Genomic DNA, 15,373 nt, shown 5'->3' with positions numbered 1-15,373 from the left:
GGGCAGGGAAGTCACTTGGCACACAGAGCCCCAGAGTAGGGAAGTCACTGGGCACACAGGGCCCCAGAGTAGGGAAGTCACTGGGCACACAGGGGCACCAGGGCAGGGAGGTCACTGGGCACACAGAGTAGGGAAGTCACTGGGCACACAGGGGCCCAGGGCAGGGAAGTCACTGGGCACACAGAGGCCCAGAGTAGGGAAGTCACTGGGCACACAGGGCCCCAGGGCAGGGAAGTCACTGGGCACACAGAGGCCCAGAGAAGGAAAGTCACTGGACACACTGGGCCTAGGGCAGGGAAGTCACTGGGCACACAGAGGCCCAGAGTAGGGAAGTCACTGGGCACACAGGGCCCCAGGGCAGGGAAGTCACTGGACACACAGGGGCCCAGGGCAGGGAAGTCACTGGGCACACAGGGGCCCAGGGCAGGGAAGTCACTGATCACACAGAGGCCCAGGGCAGGGAAGTCACTGGGCACACTGGGGCCCAGGGCAGGGAAGTCACTGGGCACACAGGGCCCCGGGGCAGGGAAGTCACTGGGCACACAGAGGCCCAGGGTAGGGAAGTCACTGGGCACACTGGGGCCCAGGGTAGGGAAGTCACTGGGCACACTGGGGCCCAGGGCAGGGAAGTCACTGGGCACACAGGGCCCCAGGGCAGGGAAGTCACTGGGCACACTGGGCCCCAGGGCAGGGAAGTCACTGGGCACACTGGGGCCCAGGGCAGGGAAGTCACTGGGCACACAGGGCCCCAGGGCAGGGAAGTCACTGGGCACACTGGGCCCCAGGGCAGGGAAGTCACTGGGCACACAGGGCCCCAGGGCAGGGAAGTCACTGGGCATCGCAATCATTGAGGGCAGAGAGCTGAGGCCTTGTGTAGGAAGTCGCTAGGCTGGGCTGCTGTTGGATGCTGAACTCCAGCTAGTCTGCGCCCCAATGCCCCTGAGCAAAACAAAACAAACCATATCTGCCACAGCAATCTACTCCAGGGTCTTATTTTTCCTGACAGGAGAGAAATCTTTTTATTATTGAACTTTTCACGTCTCTGCACAAACATAGCTACTGTGAATAAAGTGCTGTCCTCTGATGTACTGTGGGCTGAGTGCTGCGTCACACCCGGAATCTAGATCCAACAGTTAGCCGACAAGTTGTTTGAGATGCTTGCTCCCTGATAAATAATAATTTAATAATTAGAACAGTTATAGTGTGTGTGTGTGTGTGTTTCTCTGTTGCTAGGTTTCCATTCCCAGTAGACTGGTTGTCAGAGAAACTGTGAACAGGCTGTGTGTCACTGCCACACCCCGTCCAATAGTGATGATTATGGAGCCTAAACTGTGAACCTACCCAGTACTGGAACTTCAATCTCTGCCATTGCACACACTGAATATTGCTGAAAGTATGACACTTCTACTTAGTTTTTCTAAAACACTCTGACACGGTAATTCTGTGTTTTAAACCTTTCTTTGTCTTGTAACAACATCCAAGATCACACTCAGGGTTTTATTGAAACTTGCCAAATTTAACAGACCAGCTCTTGTTCTGGGAAGTCTGACTCACTCGCTTTTCATCCAGAATGTTCCAATCGATTTAGGGGAAGCAGATTTTCAGAGTGCTTCCTGAGGCATTTTTATCTTAATTTTTTCAACCCGTGGCAAATAAATTGTGGCAGAAATATGAGAAAAACTGGAGCCTGATTATTGCAATAAATCCACCTGTGCGCTGTAAATCATATGTTAAATCTTCTTCGCCTGTCTTCAAACCAGTTGGCAGAGACCCGAATCCAAAGCAGGAAAGAACTCCCATTCTTACTGAGTTAGAAGTCAGTTCGGTAGCACATGTACAGTAAACAAGAAACTTACTTCACTACCTGACTGTGATGCCCTTGGCCTGGGAACATTAGATGGTACAAAGCAAAGGGGGTTTTACTCGATATCTAACCTGTGCTGTCTCTGCCCTGGGAGTGTTTGCTTGGAGATACCCATCAGGAGCATTGACAAGATGATACGATCATAGGAGGGTAACTTTGTGCCTGAACTTTATAAAGGTTCCTAGCAGCAGTTAGGACCAGGAAACCTTCTGATTCCAGTTACTGCCGGCTTTCAGCTGAGGCATCGGCACCCATTCATGGTGAACAGACGTCGGAGAAATGTTGACTGCTCAAAAGCACAGAATGTGGGCTTCATGAGACTCCAAAGCCCATTGCCAGAATCCTTTGTAGAGGCACTACCGATGGCCCCACTACCTCAGGAAAGCGGCCAACATGAACAAGGACCCTTCCAACTCGGCCATTCTTCTTACTAGTTGAGCAGAAAATGCAAAAAGCATTTACCACCATGCTCAAGGACAGCTGCTACCCAGCAACGATCAGACACTTGAATGGACTTCTCATATGCAAAAGAAAATGAACTCTTCATCTCCCAATCTATCTTATCATGGCTTTGCATTTTATCTGCCTATCTGCGCCGCCCTTTCTTCGTAACTGCAACATTCTATTCTGCATTCTGGTTTTCTTTTGACTACCTCAGTGTACCTCAGAAAATCTCTAAAGGTGTACCGTGGAGAGCATTCTGACTGGCTGCATCACCAGCCAGTATGGGGGGCAGGGGGCTACTGCATGGGATCAAAGTAAGTCGCAGAAAGTTGTAAAGTCAGTCAGCTCCATCAAGAGTACTAGCCTCCGTAGTACCCAGGACATCTTCAAGGAGCGATGACTCAGAAAGGCAGCGTCCATCATTAAGGATCCCCACCACCCAGGACGTGCCCTCCTCTCAGTGCCACCATCGGGGAGGAGGTACAGAAGCCTGAAGGCACACACTCAACGATTCAGGAACAGCTTCTTCCTCCTCTGCCATCCGATTCCTAAATGGACATTGAATCCATGAACACTACCTCACTGCTTTTTTTAAATTTCTGATTTTGCACTACTTATTTTAACCATTTAATATAGATCTATTTACTTACCAAAATTCTATACTTTTCTATATTTATCATGTATTTAATTGTACTGCTGCTGCAAAGTTAACAAATTTCACTACAGATGCCGATGATATTAAGCCTGATTCTGGTTCTGTAATGGCACGATCTATATGAATGGCATGCAAACGGTTTCACTGTTATCTCAGTCCATGTGACAATATAAACCAAACCCAGTGGAGGGGAAAGGGAAAACATAAAGAAAACATTTACTGTGGTTTCTCTGCAGTATCTGTTTTGTCCCATTGTAACAAGACAGATCACTGCATGGTTCTCGTCAGGATTTCATCCCATTCTCACACAATCTATCTTGCTAAATGTGATAGATTCAGAATAGATTTGGCAACTTCGCGAGTGTCCATGAAGTGCTACAGAAACAACAGGAGCGGCCTGTATTCTCTTGCCCCAGCCTGTCTCCCATTCTGAAATCATCATCAAACCAGTGAGGCAACAGGACAGATTCAAAGAGAAAGCACACACAAAATGCTGGAGGGATTCAGAAGGTCAGACAGCAACTATGGGGAGGAGCATACAGCCGACTTTTCAGGCTAAGAACCTTTTTCAAGACTGGAAGGGAAAAGAGAAATAAGCCCAAATAAGAAGGTGGTGGGAGGGGAAGGAGTATAAGCTGGCAGGTGATAGGTGAAGCCAGGTGAAGGAGAGGTTGGGTGGGTCAAATTCAGAGAGGAGTGCAGATGGGCATGCCAGCAACACCAGGCATGCCCAAGATCATGGGGCCAAACTGGTAAAGCTCCCGTTTAGAAAAACAGAAATGGTGTGTGATGGGCAGAGCTTTAAAAAAAAAGGTCATTAATCGTCCAGTCTCCTGCTGCATTTGGTTGTGAATGATACAAAGAAAAGAATTTGACTGTCTTCTGGTTGGCTAAGAACCAGCTAATGGGAAGAGGAGGTGCCATGAATACCCTCATTCTCAACGATGGCAAAGTCAAACACGCAACTGTCATGTTATGTGGATGACCCTCCTCATCCTCCATCAGTTTCGATAACCTTACTCCCAATATGCAGTAATATTGGACGCAGACCTAACAGCATCCCATTGTGCTGTACAACCGTGCTCCAAAATTTTCTTCTCCTCAGCCAAGTTGTTCCAGTACAGTTACAACTATGGTGTCCACATGTCGAAGTGCCAACTTGCAGACAAAAAGCAAGGCAAATACAATCCAGCTGATTATTGCCATGTCACTCAGTTCGCATTCATTAGTAAAGAGCTGTACGCTGCAACGCAAAATGTTATTATGCAGCACTTACTCATCAAAAGCTAGTTTGGATTTCACTAGAACCATTTGTTCAAGACTAAAGGTCAATTTGTGCATAGAACTAACACCAGACTTGAACCCAACAGACTCTGCAGATGCTGGAAATCTGGAGTAACACAGATAAAATGCTGGAGGAAGGAATTCTGCAGCTCAGGCAGCATCTATGAATAGGAATAAACAGTTGATGTTTTGGGCTGAGATCCTTCACCAGGATTTATGAAGGATCTCAGCCCAAATCCAGTTGATGAGGGTAGTCAACATGTCTTTGTGCATGGAAGATCATGCGTTGTGAAGTTGACTGAGTTTTTTGATGAAGTGACCAAGAAGGAGGAAGTGGGGGAAGATAGATACGGACAATATGTTCTTTGATATGGTATGCTGTTCTAGAAGTTAGATCACATGGAATCCATGGAGAACTGGTTTGATGGCAGGAAGCAGAGAGTAATGATGGAAGGTTGTTTCTCTGTGGTATTCTTTAAAGGTCAGTGCTGAGCCCTTTGTTGTTTGTCATTTATGTCAATGATTTGGATGAGAATGCATAAGGCATGGTTAGTAAGTTTGCAGATAGGTGGTATCATTAACAGTGAAGAACATTATCAAAGATTACAAAGGATCTCGATCCGCTGGGTAGTGGACTGAAGACTGGAAAATGGTGGTTAATTCAATTAAGTGTGAGGAGTTGCATTTTGGAAAGCCAACTCAAGGCAGGTCCCTATCCCAGGTCCTCTCTGCCTCTCTCCCCTTTCAACTTTCTGCTTCTTTATCTCTACAGTTCTTTCATGCTTATCCCCTCCCCCCTTTATCCTTCCTCTGATTGGTTCTCCACCTGGTGCCTCTCGGCCCTACCCCCTCCCCTATCTCTATTACTGGGCTTTGGCCCTCTCTTCCCCCCCCCCCATTCCTGATGAAGGGTCTCAGCCCAAAACGTTGGCTACTCTTCTCTCACGGATGCTGCCTGACCTGCTGAGTTCTTCCAGCATTGTGTACGTATTCCAACTCAAGGCAGGACTCTCACTGTGGATAACAGAGCTTTGGGCATGTTGTAGAATGGAGAAACCTTAGTGTTTAGGTGCACGGTGCCTGAAGGTCACAGGGAGACAGGGTGGTGAAGAAGGCTTTGGGCACTCTGGCCTTCTTTGGTCAGGATATTGAGTATGAAAGTTGGGAGGTTTTGGTGTTAAGGTTTACAAGATGCTGATGAAGCTGCACTTGGTGTATTGTTAGCAGTTCTGTTCATTCTGTTATAGAAAAGAGGTTATTAAACTGAAAGAGTGCAGAAAAGATTTACAAGGATATTGCCAGGGCTCAAAAGCCCAAGTTATAGGAAGAAGTTGGACAGGCTAGGACTTTGTTCCTTAGAGTGTAGGATACTGAGAAGTGATCTCATAAATGAGATCATGAGGGCATTGATAGGGTGAATGTAGTTAGTCCTTTACCCAGGGCTAGGCAGTCAAGAACTGGAGGGCACAGGTTTGAGCCGAGAAAGGGGAGATTTCATAGGATAATGTTTTATACACAGAGTGGTAAGTACAGGCAATGAACTGCCAGAGGTAGTAGTTGAGGCAGGTTCAATAACAATAAGAAAGACAGTTGGTCAGCTGTGTGGATAAGAAAGATTTAGAAGGATATATGCCAAACGTGTGTATATGGGACTAGCCAGGATGGGCATCCAGGCTGCCATGAATCGGATGGGCCAAAGGGCCTACTTCTGTTTTGAATGACTCTATAGCTTTTCTCCCCCCTGCCCCCCCCATCACCAATTTATGCCACAAATTGAGCCTCGTGACTATCTCAGGGGGTCAGTAAGACATGACTTCGGAGAAGGAGAAATCTCTTCATCCATAGGGTAGGAATTCTTTGCAATTTACTACCCAACCCGGTCATTCATCCCTGACTGTAGTCTCATCATTGTCGAAAGGACTTGCTGTTGAGGTACAATTGAAATAGCTACTGCCTACTGTGATTGCATTTTTGTGTTTGATCTCACACTAAATTTCACACTCACCCTGGCTTGAGCATATAAAGTACTAAATTGGATTGCTGCCTCTGTAACTGTCTGGCATCTGCGTTAGCTCCTTGACACAATTCTTAATATCCTACAAAGACGCAATATGAACTGCATTCCAAGTGGTAAATCATAATTTCAATTGTTACAACAGACTTACATTTACAGTGGGGGTTCATTTCAGTTGGACAATGTGAGTGGACGAGTGAAGACTCCTTGTCCCAATTATATACAAGCCTGGGAAGACCATGGCTGGAATATTGTGTTCACATCTGATCTCCCTACTCAAGGCCAGAGGTATTTGTGTCAGAAGGAGCACAATGAAGTCTGACTAGACCCCTGGGCAGAAGGACTGTAGTCTGAGGAGAGATTTAACAGACTGGCTCAACATCCTCTTGGATTTAAGAGAATGAAATGTGATCTCTTTAAAGCACCTAACATTCTTAGAGGTCTTGCAGGGTAGATCAGGAATGATGTTAGGTTCTGTTGTTCAGAAGCTGGGTCTCAAAATAAGGGATTGACAATTCGACACACTTAGTTGAGGAAAAATCTCTTCACCCAGCGGGTGAGAATTCTTTGGAATTTACTGCACAAAGTGGTTACGGACTGTCACGTACACGCAACCCTGTACAAGTATCAGCAGCAACAGAACACACCTGGAGTCTGGTTTTGCTGTTAACAAAACACTGTTTTATTAGTAACTATGTCATATAGTAACTTAAACCAGGTAAATCAAGAGTTAATGGTGTTATGCATATACAGGTGTAAATAAAGTTCCCAAACTTATTCAAGCTCGAGTAGCAAGAGTTACAGTCTTACAATGGTTTGTAAGAAAATTCAATTCAATCCTCAGGTTAATTAATACGAGATGTTTGTAATCCAAAGGCGAATGTTGTGAGAAGGCAATTACATCGATATTCCACAGATTCCACGACAGCAATACAAAATAACAATAGCAGTAGGTTTTATCTCCAACGTTGTTCCATTCCACACACGAAATACCACCAACAGTGATCTTCAACAAATATCCTTTCAAAGCAAGTGGTACCACACCTGAATTCAGCTACGGGACATCCCAAAGTGGTGGCCACAGGATACTCAAACAGAATCCATGTATGGATTATCACCAACAGTAGTTTATCACCACCACCCAGGTAAGGGCTGACACACCGGTAGATTCCACAAGGTTACCCTAATCACACACAACGTGATAGCCACTAATCCAGTTCCACGACATACGAGATAACTCCAACAGTGATTGCCCAGAGGATGATGCATCTGTGGAATTCAGTGCCATATTCAGCTGTGGAGGCCAAGTCATTGAGTACATTTAAAGTGGAGGTTGACAGGTCCTTCATTAGTCAGAGTGTCAAAGGTTACCGAGAGAAGGTTGGAGAATGGATAACAAATCAACCATGATGGATTGGCACAGAAGACTTGATGGGCTGAATGGCCTAATTCTGCTCCTTTTGTCTAAATACAATAGAATTTATGAAAAACTTAACATAAATAAAGACTGATGAGGGAATCTAGGACTCAGAATTTGTCTAGGAAAATGATAAGCAAAAGAATAGCTATGATTTGTTTGAATGGTGTACCAGCTCTGAGGTCTATTTGGTACTTTGTCAAGTCTTATGATTATAACTGACCCTGCTCTGGGAGCAATCCATTAGATAGTTGAGTGAAATTTATTTTATAGCTGACACACGCTGTTCCGATTCTCAGTCTCTTTCTCGGTAGGACATTCGGCTGTGGGTTAATTTGCAGCATTCTTGCAGCAGGCCCCCATTCCTGCAACGTTGCAGCGAAACAGGCCTGGCAAAACGATCATCAGAATTGCCGATTACCGAGCTCGCTCGTTCCTTGCTTGGGCTGGGTGGAAAGTGGTCTACTTGTGGGGTTAGAATGCATTTTCACTCCAAACCAGTTATTCTCTCGTTGACGTGGTATATGAAGGAATTTTGGAGAACTCTATTTCTGACTTTCTATCTGATTCACGCTCTGAAATTGAGAAAAAAAAGGGTTTGCCTTATTTTTTTTAAAAAGGGAAAATTGAAGAACTGCAAATTCCTTTCGACAGGAGTAAGCCTTTGAGGGGGCAGGACAGAGGCTGCAGCAAGGAGCCAGTCAGCGTAAGGCGCTCTGAGTGACAGGTCTGATGGGCTAGGCTGGGCTGAGCAGGGCAGGGCAGGGCAGGGTACGATAGGATATAAACTGCTCCCTCTCAGCAGATGCAACACTTAAAGTCAAGACAAGAAGGTGAGAGTCTGTTTAGTGCTGGAGGTAATTTAAGAATTATCAGTGAGGGTTAACTAGAGATTAGTTAATTGCTGAGAGTTTATAAGAGGTGGAGAGTTAACGTTATGTTATTTTCATGTTATTCATAAGTTATAAACTGGAGATTAATGGTCATTTAATGGGTTTATTGCGAGTTATCTAATAGTGAGTTAATTGGAGATCAATTATCTGAATTATAACCTAGAGATCTGAGTGATTATTTTTATAAATGCTTCTTTATTCTTGTGGGGGTTTTTCTCGTTTGTGTCGGAACTGTTTGAGGAAAGTTTCTGGAGTTTTTAAAACTTTATTTTGTAGTTAGAAAAGATTCCTATAAAGCAAAGTTTAGCCCCTTCCCCGATCGGGAGAAAAACGGGATGGGATTAGTAACGGGAAAGGAATGATCGGTATGGGAGGGGCACGACAACAGGTTTTTGGAGACTGGAGTTTTTCTCTTGTTCTCAGACATCCTTCATCATGGCGACTCCATCCAAGATCGAAGTGGCAATGCAGAACCTGTTGGATGTTTTCTATCTATACGCCAAGAGCGACAAGTGCACTCTAACCAAACTTGAGATGAAAGAGCTGGTGGAGACTGAACTTAAACAACTCACCAAGGTAATCCTGTTGTCTCGGATAGGCATACCAGGGTTGGTGAACGTGCTATTCTCTCACAAGGATCCTTCCTCTTTTGCACGGTACACCACACCCACACATTAGCCTGGATCATAACACGGGGCTCTGGGGTCAAATGAGCTATCGCAAGACATGAGGGAGCTGGGTTAACACCAGCAGAGAGATGGTCAGCTACACCAGGTCCTGCGGGGAAGGGCATTGAGGGAATGTCAATTGAGACCATCAGTTGCCCATGACGCTCCAGAGTACCCTTGAAGTGCAATCGGAGGTCAGACGTGAATGTTTAACATGTCGCTACCCTGTTGGGGTTGTAGTGCTTGACATCTCTCTTGAATGGAACTTTGAGCACCCTCAACCAGTTCAGTGTCTGATCCCTACTTGACTCCCACCTCCAACTTCTGTTGGGGTGAATCAATATGACCGTGTTGCAGGTAGGATGTGATAACCAGGTTCATTTAGTCTTCCTCGGAATTAGTCAAATAAGACAGCTTCCTGTCTGAAATCAAGGGTGGGAGATCTGAATGCAGAGACAGCAGCAGCAGAGTATTGGCAAATGTTTAGAATGAGGGAGCGGCTTCTGGACAGCTGCCAAGAATGAACAATCAAAAGTTTGAACTGAAGTTCCTTCAGGCTAGTTCCAGCAAATCAGAATCGCCCTAGTTACAAGCCACACATCGTGGTATGTCTTGCAGCATCAGTTTGCCTCTGACTGAATGGAGCATAATGTGTGGACGAAATAACCGACAAATTCACATTGAAGAAGCCAAATTGTCATGGCTGGTGAAAATTGATTCAAAACTTAACTCTGTTGCTCAATGCACAGATTCTGCCAAATCTGTCGAGCATTTCCTGCATTCCGGTTCTGATTCATAACATTGTACTTATCTGAGTTAGGGAGTGGGTATTTAGCCCAGAATGTGCAAGGCCTTGTTTGAGATAGTGTATGTATATTAAAATAAAAGTGTGCTTGCTGTCTAACCAGGGTTGCACCCATCTTGGGAATGTTAATGGGATTGTTGCTACCATTACTCTCTACAAATTAAATAACCTGTGCTGAACCTGGTACTGTTTGACAGGACATGGTAGACCTTTACTGCATCCCTAACATGTACTAGAACACCATAAAAGAGGGGAGCAAAGTTAGGACATTCAGCCCAGCAAGTTGGCTCCATTTGGAATTTTTTAAAAATTGTATTCCCCCACACCCCATTCTTATGCTTTCTCCTGAATTGTTTAGTCTTACTAGTCAAAAACCTATCAATCACCACTTTAAATATACTCAATGACATCCATAGCTGTCTGTGGCAATTAATTCCACAGATGAAATAACCATCTGGCTAAAGAAATTCCTCCACATCTCATTTCCAAGAACTTTCCTTTTTATTTTGAGGCTGTGGCTCCTGTTCTAGACTAGTCCCACTATTGGAAACATCCTCGCCATCTAGGAGTTTCAATTTTTGACAGTTTCTGTGAGATTTCCCTCCATCCTTCCAGATTCCAGGGAATACAGGTCTTAAGCTATCAAACATTGCTCGTGCAGTAACCCTTTCATCCCTGGGATTATTCTCTTAAACATCCTCTGGACCCTCTCCAAAATCAGCAAATCTTTTTTTAAAATTAGGCCCTAAACTACTCACAACATTCGAGATGTGTTCTCACCATTGATTTGTAGAGCCTCAGCATTACTTTCTTTTTGTATTCTAGTCCCCTCAAAGTGAGTACTAATATTTTATTTGCTTTCCTTACTATTAACTCACCCTGCAAGTTAACTTTTATGGAGTCCTGCACTAGGACTCTCGAGTCCCTTTGGATCTCTAATTTCCTTATTCGCTTCCCATTTACTGTGTCATGTAACACTGTGGTCCTGAAAAATGTTGTCTCATTTTTTACTATGCACTGTACCAGCAGTTATGGTCAAAATGACAATAAAAGTTGACTTGACTTGATTTAGAAAATAGTTTACACCTTTACTCCTTTAGCAAAGTGCTTGACCATCGACTTCTCTACACAATATTCCATCTGTCACTTCTCCCAACCTGTCCAAGTCCTTCTGCAGATTCCCTACTTTCTCAACACTACCTGCCTCTTCATTAATCTTTGTGTCATCTGCAAACTTGGCCACAAAGCCGTAAATTCTGTCATTCAGATCACTATAACATGAAAAATAGCAAGCCCAACACTGTCCCTGAGAAACACTACATCACTGGCAGCCAACCATGCCTATTTTATAATGTACCTCCAAAACCTTAGCCTTAATATTGGATTCTAAAATCTTAACATCCATTGAAATCAGACTATAACTTACTGCCTTTTGACTTCTTCCCTTAACGAGTGGAATGACATTTGTGATTTTTTTCCAGTTCCCTAGAACAATTCCTACTCGAGTGACTCTCGAAAGATCACTACTGTTACCTTTCAGAAGCCTGGGGTGTAGTCCATCTGGTTTAGATAATATCTAGCGACAGGCCTTTCAGCTTCCAAAGCACCACTACCTTTAGTAATGTTAACTACACTCACTCCTACTCTGACTCTCAATTTCTGGCACGTTGCTGGTGTAATCCACTGAAAAATTACATGAAATACTCATTTAGTTCATTAGCCATATTGTTTTTGTTCCTTATTACTACAATGCCATTTTCAGTGGTCTAATGTCTACTCTTGACTCAGATATTTGAAGAAACTTTTGGTATCCTCTAATGTTATTGGCTAGTTAACCTTACTATTTCATCTTTCCTCCTTTTTATTTCTTTAGTTGCTTTGTTTTTAAAAGCTTCAAAATCCTCCTGCTTCCTGTTAGTTTTTGCAATTTTATGCCATCTTTTCCTTTTACCCCACTCTTTTTTTTGAAATGCCGCTGCTGCTTTGGGATGAAATGATCCTGTTTTTTTAATTACTCCCAGAAATTTCAGCCATTACTGCAGTACTGTCATCCCTGCTAGGGTCCCCTTCCAATCAACTTTGGCCAGACCTCCTCTTGTTTCTCTGTAGTTACTTTTGCTCAACTATAATACCAGCATATTTGTTCTTAGCTTCTCCCTCTCAAATTGTGAATTCTATCATTGTGATCACTACCTCCACAGTGCTACTTAACTTCAAGCTCCCTAATGAAATCTGGTTCATTATACAGTACCAAACCCAGAATCACCTATTTGCTAGATTCTTTTAAAAACCATGTCATATAAATTACTTCTATTGGGATCCAGTACCAGCCTGATTTTCAGGCCCTTCCCCCAACCAAGTCTACATGCATATTCAAGGCCCCCATGACCACTCTAACATTGCCTTTCTTGCACACCTCTTCCATCTCCAGTTATTTGTATTCTTCCCCCCCCCCCCCCCCCACACACACACACATCCTGGCTGTTATCCAGAAGTCTGTTTACAACTCCCATCAGTGTCTTTTTACACTTGGGAGTTTCTTAACTCTTAAGCCCCCCCCCCCCAAATTGTACATTTTCTGATCCTGTTACTACTTGCCGTGGATTTGTATTTTGCCATCAGAACCACCCAACCCCTCTACCTCTAGCCTGTCTTTTTAATAGGATGCGTATCCTTGGATGCTTTATCTCCCAGCTGTGAACTTTCAGGCCACGACTGATGCCCACAATGTTGAACTTGACCATTTTTTGCTGCACTATAAGCTTATCTGCCTGTTTTGTACACTGCATGCAAATTTAACCTCAGGTCCTGTAATCACCAACTATCCTTGCAAACTTGTCTCTTTGTTGCCTAAAGGTAAAGTCTTGTCCCTTTCTTAATTAGGTGCCTGTAAATCTGCTTAAAAGGGTTTTGCATGGGATTCCTTGTTCAGCACTGTCCTTGTTCATCAGTCACTGAAGGTGAATGAGCAAGTGTAGCAGGCAGTGAAGAAGGCTAATAGAAAGTTGGCCTTTATTAGAAAGGGAATGGAGTACAAGAGCAAGGAAATCCTCTTGCATGTGTACAGAGCCCTGGTGAGACCACACCTGGAGTATTGTGTACAGTTTTGGTCTCCAAGGTTAAGGAAGGACATCCTGGCTGTAGAAGTGCAGCGTAGATTCACGAGGTTAATTCCTGGGATGTCTGGACTGTCTTAAACAGAGGTTAGAGAGACTGGGCTTGTACATGCTGGAATTAAGGAGATTGAGAGGGGATCTGATTGAAACATATAAGATTATTAAGGGATTGGACAAGACAGAGGCAGGAAATATGTTCCAGATGCTGGGAGAGTCCAGTACCAGAGAGCATGGTTTGAGAAAAAGGGGTAGGTCATTTAGGACAGAGTTAAGGAAAAACTTCTTCTCCCAGAGAGTTGTGGGGGTCTGGAATGCACTGCCTCGGAAGGTAGTGGAGGCCAATTCTCTGGATGCTTTCAAGAAGGAGCTAGATAGGTATCTTATGGATAGGGGAATCGAGGGGTATGGGGACAAGACAGGAACCGGGTATTGATAGATGATCAGCCATAATCTCAAAATGGCAGTGCAGGCTCAAAGGGCCGAATGGTCTACTTCTGCACCTATTGTCTATTGACATCCTTGGATACCTCTCTTACTGCCATTGAGTTTGGAGTGGCACAGGGCAATTCTGGTTCCTAACACTGGATTGGCTCTGAGATCATCTTTGGAGCCCATCTGATGAGCAATACCAGGCAAATGGGCACTAGTCTGGTTGGAATCACTCCAGAGTATCCCCAACACATTGGGATATAAGACTTAATGTTGTCTAATTCACTCACTATTCAACCGTCCTGATGGCTAAAGTGTCTTCCCAACCCCAACTCTGCTGCTGAGGGAGTACTTTGACAGGAGACAACCATATACCTAGTTAAAGACAATTCTCTGATGGTTCTAGCAATTACTGTTAATGGGAGCTACAGTCTTCAGGGGAAGATGGTTTTGGGAACAAAGAAAGAATTGCCAAATTGGATATACAACCCTTGACCAATTCCTCTTCTCAAATGCTCAAGACCACAGCAGTGTTTCTTTGTGGTCCAGAAGAAATTGATGAACAATTTCTGGACCTTCATAACAAAATCCAGGTACAGGGAAGGAACATTTTGTCTCTACCTTGTTTGCTGAAAGCATAAGGGGAGCCTAGTATCTAACCCTTGCAGCATCTTCCATGGGTCTATTTGATGGAATGTATAGAGACTAGATTCAAAGCTTAAATTCATATTTTTCCATCTCTCAACAGAATAAGAAAAACGTTGACTATTTTGACAAGCTGATGAAAGAGTTGGATTTTGATGGCGACGGAAAAGTGAATTTTGAGGAGTTTTTATCATTTATTTCAGGAATCATGTTCTCTTGTAATGAAATATATATGCAGAAGCGGCAACAAATGGCAAAGGAGTGTAAAAAGTAACTTGTAATATCAACTGTTTCATGGGCACATACTGGAAACCCCAGTAACCAACCTGTTGTTACCTTTATTTTTTTTAATCCAAATAATAAAATGATTATGACTGCTTCTCAGTAAGAATTCCTCCTAAACAAAGCAATATCAAGATTTCCCTCTTTGCTGTTAATTTGTACTGCAGGGACAACATTGAGAGTAGTGGGTTTTGTTTGGAAGGGCTTATTTTCACAGCCTGAAACAATTTTGCAGAAGTTGGTGCTACTGGTTGCTGTACTGATTGGAGTAGACAACTTGTGCATTGGTCACCAGTTTGAGAATTACAGGTATCCTATTTATGAAAGGTTTTGTTCCCAGAAAATGTTTCATTACTAAGTAAATTTTATAAATCAAAGGCTAGATGAAGTGCATTGCAGGAATGTTGGCACAATGTATGCCTGTAGGAGGGGAGTGCCAAACTTTGTTCTAGCAAAAACAGGTGACCTATTTTTCTTTTGATCAGAGTATAAAGTCTCCCCACAATCTCACCTAGAGAATGGGCTATGATATGGAGCTTGGTGAAAACGGTGCCTTCTTTTCCATGGTTCCTCAAAGAGCTTTTAGAAGGCTGCAGATCAAGAGTCGGGTTTAAGCTGATATTCCTTCTCACCAACAGATCTAATCGATAAATTGACTGCATTCTGTGCTTAAAAACCTGATGTAAGACTTAAATCTGAGTGATAACAGGACAATGAAAGCAGGTAACCAAGTCACAAGCACTGCTATTGTTGAAGAGATTTTCAGAGCAGCCATGTTTTGTGATCTAAATCATGCATTCTTTCATTCAGTTAAAACCCGTCACTGAGGAAGTTTGGGTGTCTTCCAGAGGCACTCC

General features: G+C 43.8%; 1 protein-coding gene across 2 annotated transcripts; it reads left to right on the top strand.

Annotated features, from left to right (window-relative positions):
• Positions 1–8,401: 8,401 nt before the first annotated feature.
• LOC132406101 (protein S100-A1-like) lies at positions 8,402–14,613 on the top strand. Of its 2 annotated transcripts, none has more exons than XM_059991323.1 (3): positions 8,402–8,511; positions 8,995–9,147; positions 14,338–14,613. In XM_059991323.1, exons 2-3 carry the CDS (start codon positions 9,007–9,009, stop codon positions 14,506–14,508), a joined length of 312 nt encoding a protein of 103 aa, XP_059847306.1. In that variant the 5' UTR covers positions 8,402–8,511; positions 8,995–9,006; the 3' UTR covers positions 14,509–14,613. The 2 variants fall into 2 exon arrangements, with proteins under 2 accessions (XP_059847306.1, XP_059847308.1); XM_059991325.1 differs by having other exon boundaries at positions 8,498–8,535.
• The last annotated feature ends 760 nt before the right edge of the window (positions 14,614–15,373 follow it).

This window comes from Hypanus sabinus, chromosome 16 (genome assembly GCF_030144855.1).
Source record: "Hypanus sabinus isolate sHypSab1 chromosome 16, sHypSab1.hap1, whole genome shotgun sequence".
Classification (NCBI taxonomy): domain Eukaryota; kingdom Metazoa; phylum Chordata; class Chondrichthyes; order Myliobatiformes; family Dasyatidae; genus Hypanus; species Hypanus sabinus.
This window is presented reverse-complemented; position numbering and strand designations above follow the sequence as displayed.

Excerpts from the sequence above, each read along its gene's own strand:
- LOC132406101 (XM_059991323.1), top strand. The coding sequence starts at position 9,007 with ATGGCGACTCCATCCAAGATCGAAGTGGCAATGCAGAACCTGTTGGAT. Across the intron at positions 9,148-14,337 it reads AACTTAAACAACTCACCAAG|AATAAGAAAAACGTTGACTA; the intron begins GTAATCCTGTTG and ends ATCTCTCAACAG.